The 16,511-nt window shown below is 47.2% G+C and overlaps 6 protein-coding genes across 6 annotated transcripts; 4 read left to right on the plus strand and 2 right to left on the minus strand.

The window, feature by feature from the left end:
• Positions 1-102: 102 nt before the first annotated feature.
• Positions 103-1,168, plus strand: V2A60_010444 (uncharacterized protein; the record flags this gene model as incomplete). Its single annotated transcript, XM_083261700.1, has 3 exons — positions 103-252; positions 312-783; positions 852-1,168. The coding sequence occupies 3 exons, from the start codon at positions 103-105 to the stop codon at positions 1,166-1,168; spliced, it is 939 nt and encodes a 312-aa protein (XP_083117826.1).
• A 973-nt stretch (positions 1,169-2,141) lies between these two features.
• V2A60_010445 (uncharacterized protein) lies at positions 2,142-2,732 on the plus strand (the record flags this gene model as incomplete). The annotated part of the gene is made up of 1 exon (XM_083261701.1): positions 2,142-2,732. One exon carries the CDS (start codon positions 2,142-2,144, stop codon positions 2,730-2,732), a length of 591 nt encoding a protein of 196 aa, XP_083117827.1.
• Positions 2,733-3,572: 840 nt separating this feature from the next.
• Positions 3,573-4,517, plus strand: V2A60_010446 (beta-lactamase-like protein; the record flags this gene model as incomplete). Its single annotated transcript, XM_083261702.1, has 1 exon — positions 3,573-4,517. One exon carries the CDS (start codon positions 3,573-3,575, stop codon positions 4,515-4,517), a length of 945 nt encoding a protein of 314 aa, XP_083117828.1.
• An 87-nt stretch (positions 4,518-4,604) lies between these two features.
• On the minus strand, positions 4,605-5,828 carry V2A60_010447 (uncharacterized protein; the record flags this gene model as incomplete). Its single annotated transcript, XM_083261703.1, has 1 exon — positions 4,605-5,828. One exon carries the CDS (start codon positions 5,826-5,828, stop codon positions 4,605-4,607), a length of 1,224 nt encoding a protein of 407 aa, XP_083117829.1.
• Positions 5,829-8,106: 2,278 nt separating this feature from the next.
• On the minus strand, positions 8,107-8,868 carry V2A60_010448 (S1 family serine peptidase; the record flags this gene model as incomplete). The annotated part of the gene is made up of 1 exon (XM_083261704.1): positions 8,107-8,868. One exon carries the CDS (start codon positions 8,866-8,868, stop codon positions 8,107-8,109), a length of 762 nt encoding a protein of 253 aa, XP_083117830.1.
• A 4,830-nt stretch (positions 8,869-13,698) lies between these two features.
• On the plus strand, positions 13,699-15,616 carry V2A60_010449 (sugar porter family MFS transporter; the record flags this gene model as incomplete). Its single annotated transcript, XM_083261705.1, has 6 exons — positions 13,699-13,781; positions 13,842-14,305; positions 14,362-14,873; positions 14,932-15,143; positions 15,194-15,286; positions 15,406-15,616. The coding sequence occupies 6 exons, from the start codon at positions 13,699-13,701 to the stop codon at positions 15,614-15,616; spliced, it is 1,575 nt and encodes a 524-aa protein (XP_083117831.1).
• Between the last annotated feature and the right edge of the window lie 895 nt (positions 15,617-16,511).

The raw sequence follows: 16,511 nt of genomic DNA on the forward strand, positions 1-16,511 counted from the left end.
TCCTAAGACACTACCTTTCCACTTCAACACTCGGCCACAGATCACTACTCTTCAAGAAACAAATCACCTCAATCTAAATAATTCAACTCCAAAACAGCAAACATGAGTCCATTCATTGACGGAATCGGTGTTGTAAGCGGAGTTCTAGGTATCATCCAATTTGCCAAAGACAACATCCCGTCCGACCCGCCAGTGGGTGCCGCAATTCGTGTCAAACTTGGCCTCGGTACAAAGGGTGACAGTCATGGAATTGTAAGAATACTACGCAACCATGAGAAAAAAAAACAAGAGACATACTAATTCGCGCAAAGGAGGGAGATGTTGCTGCTACCTATGCTTGGGATACCAATAACGAATATCTCGGCAAGTCTGGCGGAGCTTACATCAAGGCCGGCGATATCCATGACTTTACCATCGACCAGGACTCTGGCGGAACTCGTGCTGAGTACGTGGGAGTATCAGCCGCAAAAGATGCAGTGTGCATCTCATGGATCACAGTGAAGATGCATGATGAGACTGAGGGCGGTTCTTGGACTGGTGATGTTGGCTACCAATGTGGACAACACTGGTACCACCAGTCCGAGAGTGCTGGCTCCATCAAGGAAGGAGGAGAGGATTACATCCCACGATGCACCTGGCTAGACGAAGATCACACAAATGATAAGCCCAGTGCCGCCATGAAGTTCAAGACTACAGCTTACGGCAAAGAAGTCAAGGACACGGTCAAAAACAGCAAAGGTTGCGATTTCACCAAGTGGGGGCCTGACAATGGTCCCATCACAGGTACGTTGGACAATGCACTGATAAAGTATCCAGTCTGGGGAGCAAAGCCTAATCGCTACGTTGAATAGATAAACCTGGCAAACGCGCACTGAAGCCTCGTCAAGCTTGGATGGAGGATCATCTCGTCGTATCCAACGTGACTCAACACTCGGCAGAAGAGCTCTGCTCATCTGCCACGTCTTGGGGCCCGGATTTTATTGGCAGTGATGGTACATTCTGCGACATGAGTACCAAGACGCTATCGACCCTCTGTTCCGCACACGACGTTGCTGGCTGCATTGATCTCCACGACAACGACAAAACTATCACGAAGCGCACCTCTATTTCTGAGAGAATGGTGAATGCGGCACACAAGTCTTACTCGACGGTTACCTACTGGGGTTAACTTGCGGCAGAGGACGAACTAGTCATGGGGGCAGAGTTGGCATTGGCTCTTCGAGTATGAATGCTGCCGGTTTTCGCTAGATGAATCTGTACTTGATGATCCTGTTTCCAATTAGCAGAAAGACGGACACGTATAATTAAATAGAACTCAATAAAGAGCAAAGTTTAAAGGTTTCATTGAAAGTCTAACGTATTGTTAACGAAAGAGTATACAAAATTATAGACTACTTATAACCAAAAGAGTAGCTAAAAATACTGAAATATCAATATTATATTCTCTATAATAACTTCTATTGAAAATACATATGATTCATTTATCAACTGTTTGTTTACCGGGGCCCGCGCGGGGGTCACACGCGGGGCCTGGTGAGACTTTCCAGTCCATCGCTGCCCTCGCAGTATCTTGGGTGCTTTCCTATCAACACGTCAAACATTTGTACAAACTCCTCAACTCATGTTATGACTGATTATGCAATATCAATACACTAATGTCTAATGCATCTCCCGGTTGCGTTGTCGATCCGCAAGGTGTCCGGGTGCCCGGCCTTGATCAGGGACGGATCTTGATCGGGGACGGATGTCGTCGATCCGCAAGGTGTCCAGGTGCCCGGCCTTGATCGGGGACGGATCTTGATCGGGGACGGATGTCCTATGCTCCACAGCTAGTAACGATCTTCTCATGCACTGGCCTGACCCCCCATCCTTCTTCATCCGAACAATTCTACCTAGCGGAATCTCGCGCATCCACGAGCCAGAGACGTGCTGATCTAGCCATGAGCTGCAGTCTTGAGGAAACCAATAAAACACTTGCCGTTATACAGATCCTTGACGCGCATGAATTACAATGTTGTTGTGTTGGCGTCTCGGCCCTCAAATTTTATGGCGCCCGTCGTATGAGAAGTGTGCGTTGTCCTGATACTCCAATGCCCTGCGGCCCTGCGTCGCTGAGATGGCCACTGATCAACCTCTCCAACATGACATGGCAGACCTGGGAGATCTGCGTACCCGCTGGTCTTGTCACGGTAGCCGAGAATCTTTTTCGATCAGACGACGCCTTTGCTTCACTCAAGCCGAAAATCCCTGCGCCAGTTTCTCGGAATCATGCGTATAGTCGATTCGGAACGTGCGGAAGCAACCACGAATTTCTCATTATACCTGACTACGATGTGCATTTGGATTGCCGTTCTATTGATATAACTCGCAGCCTTCGTGGGCTGCCGTACCCCAGTCTGAAAGACTTTGCCCAGAGCTGCATAGACCGCCGCAATCATGTAGAGCTGTGCGATTTCGTTGACGGAACCAATCTAACCGAGGAGTGGGGAGAGGAGAATCTGAATTTGGATGGCATGCACGGTGTTCAGTGGGTGCGGAACATGCAAGCCAAGCCCGACGTCTGCCCGCGGTGGTGGCCGACGCGTCCGAAGGACAAGCGGGAGATCTGGCAGTCGTATGTGCGAACAAAGGAGCAGAGACTGGACTGCTCGCGACCACCGTCAAGGTACGTCACTCAGTATCAGCATATAGGCTCAGAAGACCCCTGGGCTATGCTGTCGGATGCGTCATGAGTGGCGAGTCAGTGACAGTGGAAATACAAGCATAACCCCCAAAGCGCATTTATTTACACGAGCTGCTGTGCTTAGTAGTAGCTAAAACTATGACAGGATAGCTTGTGTTGTCTTTCGGTGGAAGCTGGAATGACAATCGAATCTTTGAGTGATTATATAGATAAGATATTCTGATTAGAATATACTTACAAGTTAACTCTTGTTTTCTACAAAATTTATTTAGACAAGTTTTACTAGAGTTTATAAACATCAAATATTCAAAATTCAATAAAATTCTAAATTATATATTGGTATAAGAGAAAAGATTACTTAGAGATTTCTTCTTCTTCGGTTTTATTTATTATTCTCCTGCATTCAAGGCAATCATATAGGGGTACTCATAGATAGTATAGAAGCTGGAAGACTGATTCTCCGTAACTGCTTTATCAAATACGATATCAGACTAAAAGTAGAGCCTCAATCAATTCAACTCTCTTATCCTATATAACCCCCTAACATGCCGCCAATACTATATATATAGCATCGGATCTCCGACTACACGGAACCAGCTAGAGGCCGTCTTCCGCTGTGCCCCGCCTACTTAGTACATATTCCACCCCCGCTCTGGCTTCTGGTGGCCATGCTGCTTTCAAATCAAGCCGGGCCGTGGCGTTTTGCAAATGATTGATACAGTGCCAGCTGAAAAAGCAATAATTTCGTTTTTGAGGAGCGAAGCAGCAAAGCAGCGCAACCCCGCGTTTTGTCGTTTTCATGATAAAAGTCTTGCGCCGAGACTGAGCGAGCGCGACTTGACCAACACTATACATCCTCATAATAACTTACATTGCATTCGCACAGAGTATGGAATTCTCAAACGAACCATATGAGCCAACCACTACAGACCATTGGTTGGTCTGTACCGCATGTGGCACCCAATTTCCTACAACAGACCGCACTGTTGTCACGACATGCCGCATATGTGATGATCCCCGCCAATTCGTCCCCGAATCCGGACAATCTTTTACCACGGTCGCAACTCTCAAAGACTCTGAAAGCCCACGATACAAGAATATCTTTACGCCGTACACCGCCGACCCGAGAATCACTTATATTCGGACTGAGCCGTCGTTCGGCATCGGCCAGCGTTCAACTCTGATCAAGACGCCAGCTGGCAATATCATGTGGGATTGCATCACGTTTCTAGATGATGAAACAATCCAACGCATCCAGAAAGACGGCGGCTTGAAGGCTATTGTGATAAGCCACCCTCACTTCTACAGCGCCCATGTCGTGTGGGCACGCGCCTTCTCATGCCCCGTGTACATAGCCTCGGATGACGCGAAATGGGCCACCATGAGCTCCTCGCACCGGCAGCTCCTGACCGACGTCGAGACGACAATCTTAGATACTAGTGCTAAAGCTGTCAAGGTTGGTGGGCATTTTCCGGGCTCAATGGTGCTACTCTACGATCAGCATATTTTTGTTGCTGACACCTTCATGCTGACGCTGGCTGGCGTTGGTGACTACGAGGGTGATGCACTTGGTGTTCAACGTCAGGGCCGACCCGAGGGCCTCAACACCTTCACTTTTATGTGGAGCTATCCTAATATGATTCCCCTCGGACCAGATGAGCTGGAACGAATGTGGGCAGTGATACGTCTATACAGCTTTGCTGCGGCTCACGGCAGCTTTATTGGACGCGATCTGGAAGATGTTAGGGTCAAGGCTAGACTGCTAGAGAGCATGCAGCTGCAGGTTCGGGCCATGGGTCATACAGCCCACTCGCTACTACAAGAGATTTTATGAGACGGACTGATTGGAAACTTGAAAGATGTTCTGTTTGACCTTGATACACGGTAGATCTTCTATTCGCTGGCCCAACTCAACAATGCCTCAGACACCAGAATCGTCCTGTATAATATTGTTGTCTCGCTGGAACGATGACCAAGCCTCGCAACCTGCGCTGAGCTCGTCTTTGTCAATAATTGATGGTATTTCGTCAGCTCGTTCGACTATTTGAAGCGAAAACCCCGTTTCCACATGGTATCCAATGTGACAATGCATCAGCCATACGCCAGGGTTGTCAGTGACGAAGCCAAGAACAAGATACCCCGAGCCAGGAAGCAGAGCGGTGTCTCGACGTGGAGGATTTTTGGTTGTCAGAGGTGAAACTCCTGGCAAATAGGGTCCAATACCTTGACCAAGTACAAAAAAGTCGTGCCCATGCAAATGAATCGGGTGAGCCACAAAGAATGGGTTCTTTATCACCATGTAGAAGGTTTTGTTAGCGTTCGGTAGTTCTATAACCGAATCATTTTTTTGAAACGTTGTATCATGGCGCAACAATTTGCTTAGAGTGGGATCATCCCACTCTATCAGCATCGGGGCGTCTTTGAGCGTCCAGTACCAATAACCGTCTATCTTGTTGAAGCTCGTAGTCTCAGAGAGCTTGATGTCCGGTTGCTGGACATCCTCCCTCAGATATGGTATGCCTTGCGTAGTTTGATCACCGCATGATTGCGAGTATCCGTAAGGCCAGGTCTGTGGCTCAACCAAGTCGTCTTCGTAATGTACAATAGCTCGAATATCGTTGAACTTCCAATTCGGGTCACCGCATAATCCGAGAGGCAACGACCGCATCCAGAACTGTTTTGCAACGGCAGCTTGGTTGGCGGTAACTAGTATATCATATCGCTGGCCCATTGTGATGTCCAAAACTTTGGTTGCGTATGGTTTCACAGGAACGAGATCATGTGCGATGACGACCATGACATGATTGTCAATCATGAATTTGAAGTGTGAGATCAGCGCAGCGTTCACCAAGCGCAGGCGGTATGTTTTTCCAGCTTCAAAGCGGATCTTGAGTCGTTGACCACGGTTGTTGTAAACATTTGTGCCATTGATTAGACCTGTTTCGAGTGGCGGCGGGAGAAAATGGCTTTTGTGAAAGGAAGACAGCTGGTTTGCTGTGCTGTGGCCCCAGTCATTCAGGAAGAGAGGGCCCAAGTCAACGTCGTAATTTGCCGTCGCAGGTCCATTGATAACGATTCCACCAAAAACTCCTTCCCATGCCTGTAGTCCAAAATGCGAGTGATACCAGGTCGAGCCATACTGCATTGCCCTCCAAGTGTATGTGATTGTACCATTAACCGGCGTCGGGCATTGTGTCATTGACACTACACCGTCATTTTGGTTATTGAACAATTGGCGTATGCCATGAAAGTGTATACTCGTTCCATTCTTGGAGGTATAGAGAGAGTTTCTCACATGAACAATGACAGTGTCGCCCCAATCGGCAAAGAGAGTAGGACCAGGTATAGTACCGTTTGCAGCTATTTAAAAAAACTGTCAGCGAAGAACCATGACAGACTCTGCAAAGTGTACGCTACCCATTGCTGGCCTTGGAACTCCATCTGGCGCGGTGGTGATGTCCACAATGTCCAGCCAGTATTCCCGCGTTACACCCGTTTCTGGAACTTCGCGAATGTAGTCTGTCTCAATCGAGTGGGCGCACCATGACGATCGATTCGTGGGCGAGTTTCCAGGGCATGCAGTCCCTGATCGCGGCGATTCATGTGAAACGGAGAACGCACTAGCGTGTATAATGCAGATATTCAGAATCGCGACGAGATTAAAGCGCATGACTGCTTGATGTAAAGGGTAAATAAGGTCTGGTAGAAACTTGACATTGATAATTTTCTTGCGCACAACATGGCTCAATCAAAAGAACCTGTTGTGACTATAAATACAATACATTGAACAGATGAATAAGAGAATAACCGTCAACAGGTAATTTAAACTTCATCACGTACAGGCAATTGTCAGCTTGGGTCATTACGATGTCTGTGCAAGTCAAAGCGCGAAACAGATGAATGATTTTCTCACAGGGATGTTAAGACTACCATAGGCTACTTGCTAGTTGCACGTAAACGCTGGGTACCCCAGATTTTACATGATAGTTGTGACATAGCCTACAAAAATCGCAAATAGCCGGGAGCAAAGTATTACTACGAGTACGTTGATGCAAGTCAAGGCCAGGAGAAACAGGCTATAAGAATTGATTATTGTAAGTATTCATGGTTATAAAGACCCGTTCAGGGGTGTTTGCCAAGTTGTCGGCGTTATTATTGCCTATGCATGGTTGGCTAGTGGTCGCACGTGCGCCAATTCTGGCGTTCGTAGACCAACAATCCTCGCGATTCCACCGCTTCGAGCGACCAAGCATGAACAAATTACAAGACAGAAAGTTGCCGGATTCGCTGTTTGCTAGCGTTGTGCTAATCATGGAATGAGAGCCTGGCTCAATGGTTAGATGAATAAACCTGTTCATGTACATGAATTGGGTATCCTTGTCCCACCGCGAGACCAATATATGCAATCGTCTCGCTCGTCGCCAGAAAATAATTGGAGTCAGTGCAGCCAACTATCAACTCGGGTTGCAGATATTATCTCACGGTCGTGTCCATTTCACTCAAATATCTTTGCATTGCCTGCGTGGTAAATATTTGTATTGCCTGCGTGGTAGTATAGTTCAAAAGTCTTTTGTTGAAGGCCGGACGGATTTGAATCAACTGCTTACAGTATGTTTTTTTTAGAAATAGAACGCTAGTACTCGGATCCAAACCATGAGTCTATCTGTAGATATCCTTTATGAGTGGTTGAACCTCTACGGCAATGCATGCAATCGGACTGGTGTTAGTAACATGGTATTGATGCAGCAGCTCTAACGACTAGTTGTCAATTTGACAGAGAAGTGACCTTGCTGACTAAAACTAAGTTGTGGTGAGATATTACCGTAGTTCAACGAACAAAGCTTTTAACGCAGCTTTGCTCGGTTTCCTCCCTGGCTTGGTTTAAGAACTGCTCGCTGGACCTTCGCCGCCGACCAGGGGCCAACCACTGATGATAGTGTTGGTTATTCAAGTGAATATCACCTCAAACCTATGTTATAACCAATCAGGTTTTTTATTGCAGTGCGTATCTGTACTGTCTGTACCTCGGCCGGGCGACAATGCTCAGATTAACATTCTTATCAACATCGCTGCTACCGTCCCAGAAATTAAGAGCAGAGTGAGACTCCAGAGTCTCATGTAGAGATTGGAAGTAAAATGAGAATATGTATTGTAATCAGCTCTTCATCCTACCAGAGCTACTAGATGAAGTATGCTGCTAATATGTAACTCAAGCCAGATATCTGCTCATGCTTGCTATAACATTATCGATATATCTGAGACTATCAAGTCAAGACATATAGACCTTTGAGAGGATCCTGTCTGCTGAGGTGAATGCTTCGCAATGACTCAAGCAGGGTGATTAGATCCTTTGTATTGCCCACCATCGCCTATCAAAGTGCTGCCATTCTTGCTTCGTCTCTCTCTTCATTCACTTCTTTCGATTACAGGCCAGTCTTTTCCTTGATGAAAGATCGGATCTCAGCGCTGGCAACACTAGAGTAAACGCCGGGGTAGTCTGGATCAGCACAACCGATACCGAAGGAGACAATACCGACGACCTTGCCGTTGGCAACCAGAGGACCACCACTGTCGCCAGAGCAAGAGTCCTTGCCACCGTCGGGGTATCCGGCGCAGATCATGTCCTTTGTAATAGGAATTCTGCTCTTGTAGTCGTTGGTGCAGGTATTGTGGTCGTAAATGGGAACATGGACAGCGTACAAATTCTTGGGGTAGTTGTCCTCAGTCCCGCTGAGAGATCCCCAACCAGAAACGACAGTATCTGTGCCAACGGCTGGCTCACTATCGGCCAAGGGAATTGCCTTGACAGTGTTGCCGAACTTGATGGGAGGAGTGATTTCAAGGACAGCAGCATCGTAAGCGTAACCGCTTCTCTTGTACTTGGGGTGCACATAGGCGCGGGACACGTTGTAGTTGGTGCCTTGGCCATTGATTGTATTGCCAACACGAATGTTCAGGCCACGGTAGCCCTCTGTACAGTGAGCAGCGGTCAAGACATAGCGATCGCTGATGATTGTGCCGCCACAGTTGGCTCTGTCAGAAACGCGAAGGTCGACCTGGTAAGGAAAGTCTTCAATTTGGACGGGCTGTCCGCCGACGATCAGTCTATCCTTCTGTGAAGTAGAGGGCACAGCAAGGGCAGTAGCCTGGGTGGCCAGGGCGATCAGGGCAAGTTGGTTTCTCATGATGAAGGAGAAATTAGCAAAATAGGATGCAGGTGAGGTCAGAGTGTCAAGGCCGATGCTGGTGGATGATGAAGTCAGTTTCCAAGGAGACGAGAATGACTTATATAGTCTTGATGTGGTGGCTATCTACTGCGTCAATTGCCTAATCAAGCAAGTCACAATGGAAGTGGCGAAGGTCAGTAGCCAAGCCTAATAGTGAGCTCATGACAAAACAAATTTCCATATAAAAACTTAGTTTTTAGAGCAATAGCGGAAGGTCACATTTTATAAGTAGTCTGTGCTGTAATAAAACCAAATCTAAGCTTATTAGGAAGGTAAGATAGGCCGTAAATCCGACAAGCTTAAAGCAAAGAGAGACTGTGATTAGCTGTGTGAGTGGATAAACGCTAGAAAGGGCCGAGCGATACGAGCGAGTGGGCAATCGAGCAAGCTTCCAAGCATCAAGAAACACAGTAAACATGAATATATGCTCGCTTGCTGAGGAGCGAGAGGACCTCTGCGATGGGCCTAATCTACCCGCAAACTTAGTTTGGGAGGGCTAAGCTCGGGAAAAAGAACGATGTGATAAATATCACGCCGTAGGCAAAGATATATAGAGCAAAATGTGTATACTAAAGTAAACCCGAGTCGTACCCATAGTTCGGCAACGCTTCCATTCTCCACACAAGAAAGCCACGCAGCACAGCCATCTCTGGTGTTCACTATATTTTAGAAACCGTAGCTCAATTAATTCGTGCATAGGATTAACACGGTTCAAGAGGAAATACTCCGTCGGCTCATAGGCTAAGCCCCTCCCTTAGAATTGCAAGCGAGCAATCTAATGTATGCCACTCGAATGAGTTACTAGTTTCTTATTTCCTTTCACATCTTTTTTTTTCCAACCCGCCGTTGTAGTAGTGGCGAGCTGCCACTCTTTACCACTTATAGAATACCCGGCGGGGTATCGCCATGATGCCCCTTGGTTAACGACATGAAATGGTTGCCGGAGCCCACCAAACAGTACTCCGTGGATAACCTTTCATCGCACCACTTCCTGCACGCCAAGCTTCCCTGCCATTGTGTTTTACGACATGCCTATCGTGGGTAGGGCCAGCTGGAAGCATAGTGAGTCCCCGCTTCGCACGTTCTCGGGAGTGAGTACGCTAGGCACGGAATCATGTTTCAGAGAAAGCCATGCTGGTGACGCAGGTGGATAGGCAAATCGCCCTGCAACACACGGCAATTGCATTTTACCACTGTGTAAACCCAGCGGAGGGTTGACATACATGACAAAGAGCTAGCAGCGAGTTTAGTTTAGTTCGGTCACCAAACACTCTATCCGTAGATCTGTAATACATACGGATAGTGCTAGTTCCTTTTCAAGATAAACTTATTAACTAGTCCTACCTGCATCTTCTTTGCCAGGACTCAGACACTAGCCCGAGAAGGAATTTCTGATTCCCTTCCCTGCACTTTCCTATCAAGGTGTTTGTTGAGCAGAGGCATCAGAACAGCTGTGCGCCTTCCTAAAGTAGCGCTCGGCATGCGGCGTGTTCTTCAATAAATCCGACTGCTACGCTAATTTTTTTTTTCTCAGCGCAGCACGCACGGCATCTGAATACATCGCCAAGAAGCTGCTGGTTGACTTTGCCGCGTCAGACTATGTTGCTTAGAATACAAAGTAAAAGAGACGGCAGTAATTTAGCGTTTGGTATGGAATCGCAGGCGAAGATCCGTCGGGTTAACAGACTTCCAGTTTGTGCTTCATTAAATTGATCCGCGCTTACCAAGCCACGATTGTAGACATCAAGGTTCATATGCCCGAGATGGTGGCCCACGTTAGCAGAAGTAAGGAGAGGAGCGTGACTTTTATTGAAAACAATATATGAAGGAGGAAAATGCGACAGAAGAAGTCTGATTATCGCTGGGGGTTCTAGAAATGCCAGTCTACTTTGATCGAGTTTGAATCTTGCTTTTGTTCCAAGTTAGTAGGTAATTGGGGCTGATGGAAATAACTTGGAACAGTATTGCAAAGGAAAGAGTGAACTCGACTATACAGGCCATTTAAACCTCTGTGCTAAGATGTTCACTGAGGTTTATGACTTGCGTCGCGACAAATCTAGCATGCTTCGGCTTTCAAATAACTAGATTCTCTCTTCTGAACTGCCGATAGTCAAAATCATGGGGTACTGGTTATATACATTGGCGGGCGGACCTCAAATCTCGTGGCTTTCCTATTCGTGGGCCACGTAACACACGTTGTACTATTTCGGGGCCTTTACGAGAGAGCGTGGCCGTTTTCTGAGTAATGAGCTTTCCCATTTTTAAATAGCACGAAGAGCCTGGTAATATCTCTTATCAGCGCACGGCAGTCTCACGCGTTACAATGAAGTCGATCCCTACAAAACGGGCGCGTCGACATGACGCAGCCAAATCACGCAGCCGCAATGGTTTCATGTCAGAGAAACTTCTGGAAGGGCAAATCTGAATTGAAAATATTCTCAAGGAAACATCCCCCGTTAGGCACATGCTTTCGTTGTCTTCAATACCATCGATGCTTGCAAGCATAGTACATTCAATCGTCGAGGATCTGAGCCTTTCTACAAATCGTCTCATACCACACCCAGTGGCATTGAGAGAAGGAAAAGCTTATTAAGCGCCTATAGCCGCAGTTTTATGTTTTTTTTTTTTGCTTCTGGATTTTCTACCTAGCACATACCAAGATCGATTCGTGGGTGGGTCGTGAGAGCGCCGTCCACCGAACATTACTCTTGCGCCATTTTGGCAAGCAGACTATGCGAGAGCGGACTCGACTTGGCCAACACCATCAAGAGTAGTTGCGTCGTTAGCGGCTTCTACACGGTGACATGGAGATGCAACGGAGTGTTCGTAATTTTGTAATGCGCGGCTGTTAGACCGCACGTTCAACAGGCTCCTTTCACCGGCAAATTGCGCCATTAAGCTTTTCCTTTTGAACGCCTGGGCGGGGAAGGACTCGAGTGTGCATTGGGTAAACGACAGGTTAGCCAAATAGTCTACAAATAGTGCTTTACCTCTGCGTTAAGAATGGAAGCCCAATTTCGACCCTGCGATTTTTTGAGAATGGTTAACATTGGTATAAGTGTTCTTCGTGCCGGGAATGACGAATTGTTTTGACCGGATATAGACCCTACCCTGGAGAGGCTGTGTGAGGCTGTATGGGGTGATAGCACAGGGGAAATCATTGCGCTAGGCTAAAATTCGTGGAAACGTGTCTGACTATATCCTTTGAGTGAATAGTCATGCTGATCAATTCAGCGAAAATTCTCTCCAGGACCTTGCGTGGTACAGCGGAATTAAGAGAAAGATAATGGCAAGAATCCGGAGTTCACCTTCGGCGGGCGCTTGCCTGGACAGCCACGAATGGCGGATGAAAAAAAAAAGCGGCCGAGCAATAGGATGCTGTTAAATATTTGGCACAGGGAGAAACCCAGTACATCAGCAGACAAAAACGTTCTCACTTCAGGAAAAAAAAAAGAAAAAAAAAAACCCTAAACCGGAACGCATGAAAAGGTCGAAAGCGCACACATTGTGATGACCCTCACCGACCAACGAGTCCGATGCGTTCCTAAATACAGGTCTAGGAGCTCCACAAATGCTCCCGCACGGAAGACCTCCTGCTTAACATCTACAATAAATGTACTCTTTGAATAAATGTACTCTTTGCTCCAGGTCGTAAAACTCCATAGTCTGGAAGGAAATGCTCAGCGTTTCTTTGCTTCTCTGCCCGCTTTACATGTCGTCTTAATAATAGTGCTCAAGATGATGGGATGACGAGGATTTCCGTACACAGAGTCAGGCTGTGTGCCAAGTGAGGCTGAACCAGGGGCCAGTTTCCCGGTTTACCGAATCGAGTAAACCGAGTTTTTTATGCCGTTGTTTAACAGGCTCACAGCCCGTTGTTCTCCATCTTCCATCGGCTGCGTTTGGCTTATGGCTTGCCTGGGTGGCTTAAGCCATATATCCATTCCACTCGATGTGTGCTAAATCCTTGTGGAGAGCTTGAAATTAGCGGAGCCAACGTACAGTTTTGCATGACAATTTCACCAGTATACATGCAAGACGATGCTCTGTCGATGAGACTCGATTTTTTTCCTGTCAAGACAACTGTGGGAGTGCGTTGCATTCCTAACCCTGTATCTGGGGAAAGGGCAACAAAATACGACGCTTGCTGATCAGGAACCCGCCTTGTAAGCTTAAATGTACACGAGTTTCTGGGAACTAGCGTGTGACATCAGTGGCTCATGTGGGCATCCAGTGCAGGCATCAGTGTGTGGAGCAGTTCTCCGTACTCGGCCAGAAGAGTCTCCATGGCGTTGACCTCTGCTTCTTGGCATAAGCCTACTTACATCAATAACAATGCTTTGTGACTCCCGAGCAGATCCCCCCCCCTTCCCCCAGCACAGATGGGCGGACAGAACCGGGCCGAGTTTTGCGTCATGGCACGCAATAATAAAGCACGTTACGCCCACTCGGCCCAACCAAACTGGGGAAGTGGGCTGTGTGGGCTTTCACATTGTTTTCTGTCCCGTGGTCCCCTGTTTCGGGCCAGCCATGTCGTGGGTTGAACGACTGTTGAAAGCTTCTGCGCTCCACAACCCCCGCCGGAAAGAAAATGTGGGAATTTTACAGGCTCAGTTGCCTCTGTTCGGTCGGAAAGATGGGCTGGAGGAACAGGCAGAATGGTGCCGCTGCTGATCGTCAATAAAACCCGACTGCTCCGACTCTCAAAACATATTACCACTTTCTCATTTCTCCCTGCTCCCTATCAGCTTTTCTTGATTCTGCAGTTCGATTGCTGTAAAAGAAACGATGTTTGGATTTCCCAAATATTTTGGCTGGAGAGGCCGAGCCCTCAACTTGGCCATTAGTTCGCTTGGCAGTCTTGACTTCTTGTGAGAGCTTCTTTACATGCCGGACACAACAATTCTGTCAAACTTATACTATGACTTTAGGCTATTTGGATACGACCAAGGTATTACGGGTGGCCTACTCGACCTTCCATCTTTTACGAAATATTTCCCGGATATCTACCTAGACCCGGAGCTCGAAAAGACCAACCTGCCACTGTACCAGAAACGATCAACGTATCAGGGCATTGCGGTAGCATCATATAATTTGGGCTGCTTCTTGGGTGCAATTATTACCATCTTCATCGGAAACCCACTGGGCCGTCGACGTACCATTATGATTGGCTGCTTCACCATGGCCACCGGCGCCCTTTTGCAAAGCACTGCGTTCGAGCTGCCGCATTTCATAATTGGAAGGATTGTCACGGGAGTTGGCAACGGTATCAATACCAGTACTGTTCCGACTTGGCAGTCCGAGTCTGCAAAGTCATCCGACCGTGGAAAGCTGGTCATGATCGAAGGCTCGCTCATCACGGGCGGCATTGCACTGAGTTACTGGATCAACTACGGTGAGCCAAAAGAAGTTTATACGCTGCAGTGTTTCTATCTGCTGACTGCGTGGAAGGGTTTGCTTTTATTGGAGAGAACGAAATTGCCTGGCGCTTTCCGTTGGCTTTTCAAATCCTGTTTGCGGTGGTCATCTTTGTTTCAATCTCGAATCTGCCAGAATCTCCACGCTGGCTAGTTATGGCTGGTAGGGACGATGAGGCTCTCGAGGTTCTCGAGGCCCTCAACGAAAAGCCTGGCACGGATGTCGCCATTCAAAAAGAGCTTGCTGACATCAAAGAGACTGTGGTCGAAATGTCAAAAGGTTCTTATCGCAGTTTATTCGACATGAGCGAATATCGCGAGTTCCACCGAGTCGTTTTAGCCTACGTCAATCAGATGTTTCAGCAAATATCTGGCATCAACCTCATCACTTACTACGCGCCAATCCTCTATAGCAAGGTTGGGCTGCAAGGGAGAAACATCAACAAATTGCTGGCCGCCTGTAATGGCACAGAGTATCTACTTGCTTCCTTTATTCCCATCTTTATCATCGAGAAGACTGGACGTCGACCACTGATGCTTTTCGGCGTGAGTATTACCCACATATCGACTTTTGAGGTGCTTAATGATTGATAATTTACTCTAGGCTTTTGGCATGTCGATTTCCATGGCTGTTCTTGCGGGCTGCAATTGGCGCCTGGAAACGTTGCACGATACAAAGGCCGGCATTGGTCAGGCCGTTTTCCTTTTCGTCTTCAACTCATTCTTTGCTATTGGTTGGCTCGGGATGACTTGGCTGTATCCAGCCGAAATTGTACCCTTGAAAATTCGAGCACCGACAAATGCGCTTTCCACCAGGTGAGATAAAAGCGACTATATGTGAGAGTATGTGACTAATTGCAATTCAGCGGAAATTGGATCTTCAATTTCATGGTGGTCATGATTACCCCTGTTGCGTTCGCCAATATTGGCTACAAAACATATGTCGTCTTCGCGGTCATGTAAGTCTCCTACGACCCCTCAGAAGAAAGAAAAAAGGGAATTAATGAGTCGATTGGTTTTCTAGTAATGCATTTATGGTTCCGTCGGTCTATTTCTTTTTTCCAGAGACTAAACTTAGATCGTTAGAGGAGATGGACGCCATCTTCAAAAAGTCGTCAAACGTTTTTGACGCAGTATCCATCTCTCTGAAAGAACCGTATCGCTATGACCAGCATGGTCAGCTCAAACCAGAGTATTTGGAGCAAGCTGAACATCATGAGTACCAGGAAAAGTCTCAAAGCTCCGGCGAGGAGAATAACAGCGTATTCGTCGGTAACCATACCTCTTAAACGTGGAAAGACTTACCAATAGAGGTAGCCTCAAACTCTATTGAGACATTGCATGGACCAAGCAGATGTTGGCTTTCTTGTTTTGGCGAAACTTGTCTGCTTATTTGACTGCATTCATTCATTCGCTGATAAGCCCTTCCGCGCTTCTTGTTATCTAGAGCTGTGGGTTACGGAGCATTCTCATCAGAGCAGTTGCTCAATAAAATATTTTAATATTTTAGGACAAGAAAACAAGAGTCGACTCGAGTCTCATATAACGTAGTTAGTATTCAACACGTAAATATGAAGCGTGGGCATGACACCCCGGTTTGCCTTCCGACTGAAACGCAGGCCCACGTAAAGCACAGTGCCGACCGCTGCTTCAGCATTATTTCGAGCACCCATCAAAGTAAACAAGTGCGCACTCAGCTCAGTCTGCATTTCGACAACATCCTTGATACGTGATTTGTGCGAAGCTTACTGCTCAAAAGTTTGTACGCCGGGCGCGGTCACTAAATTAATGAACTGCTGCTATAGAAACGCACAATGAGCCAGGCCGTGCCCTCGTAGCGTATCTCTGGGGTACTGAGTAGCCCAATCCCGCCGAGAAACCTCGATCTCTTTCTGTTAATAAAAGGACACGGAAAGGCTGGACTTCCAGTATCAGAAGCGAATTCACTGTCGTATTCTGAAGCGACCTTATCTTAACCTCTCGATTCAGGACTGAAACTGCACTTCGTGCCTCGTTCTTCCTGCCAGCTTCGATGACATGGCTAAGCGTCTCAGCAAAGACCTTTGCTTCCTCTTTCAAGGATGTATGCATGCTATGACACTCAATGCCTCCACAGCGAAAGATGCTGTTTAGCTATTGTTCAAGCAGTCTCACACAAATCTCGCTGACCCCCAATAGCCTCAA

This window comes from Cordyceps javanica, chromosome 7, assembly GCF_051103115.1.
Source record: "Cordyceps javanica chromosome 7, complete sequence".
Taxonomy (NCBI): domain Eukaryota; kingdom Fungi; phylum Ascomycota; class Sordariomycetes; order Hypocreales; family Cordycipitaceae; genus Cordyceps; species Cordyceps javanica.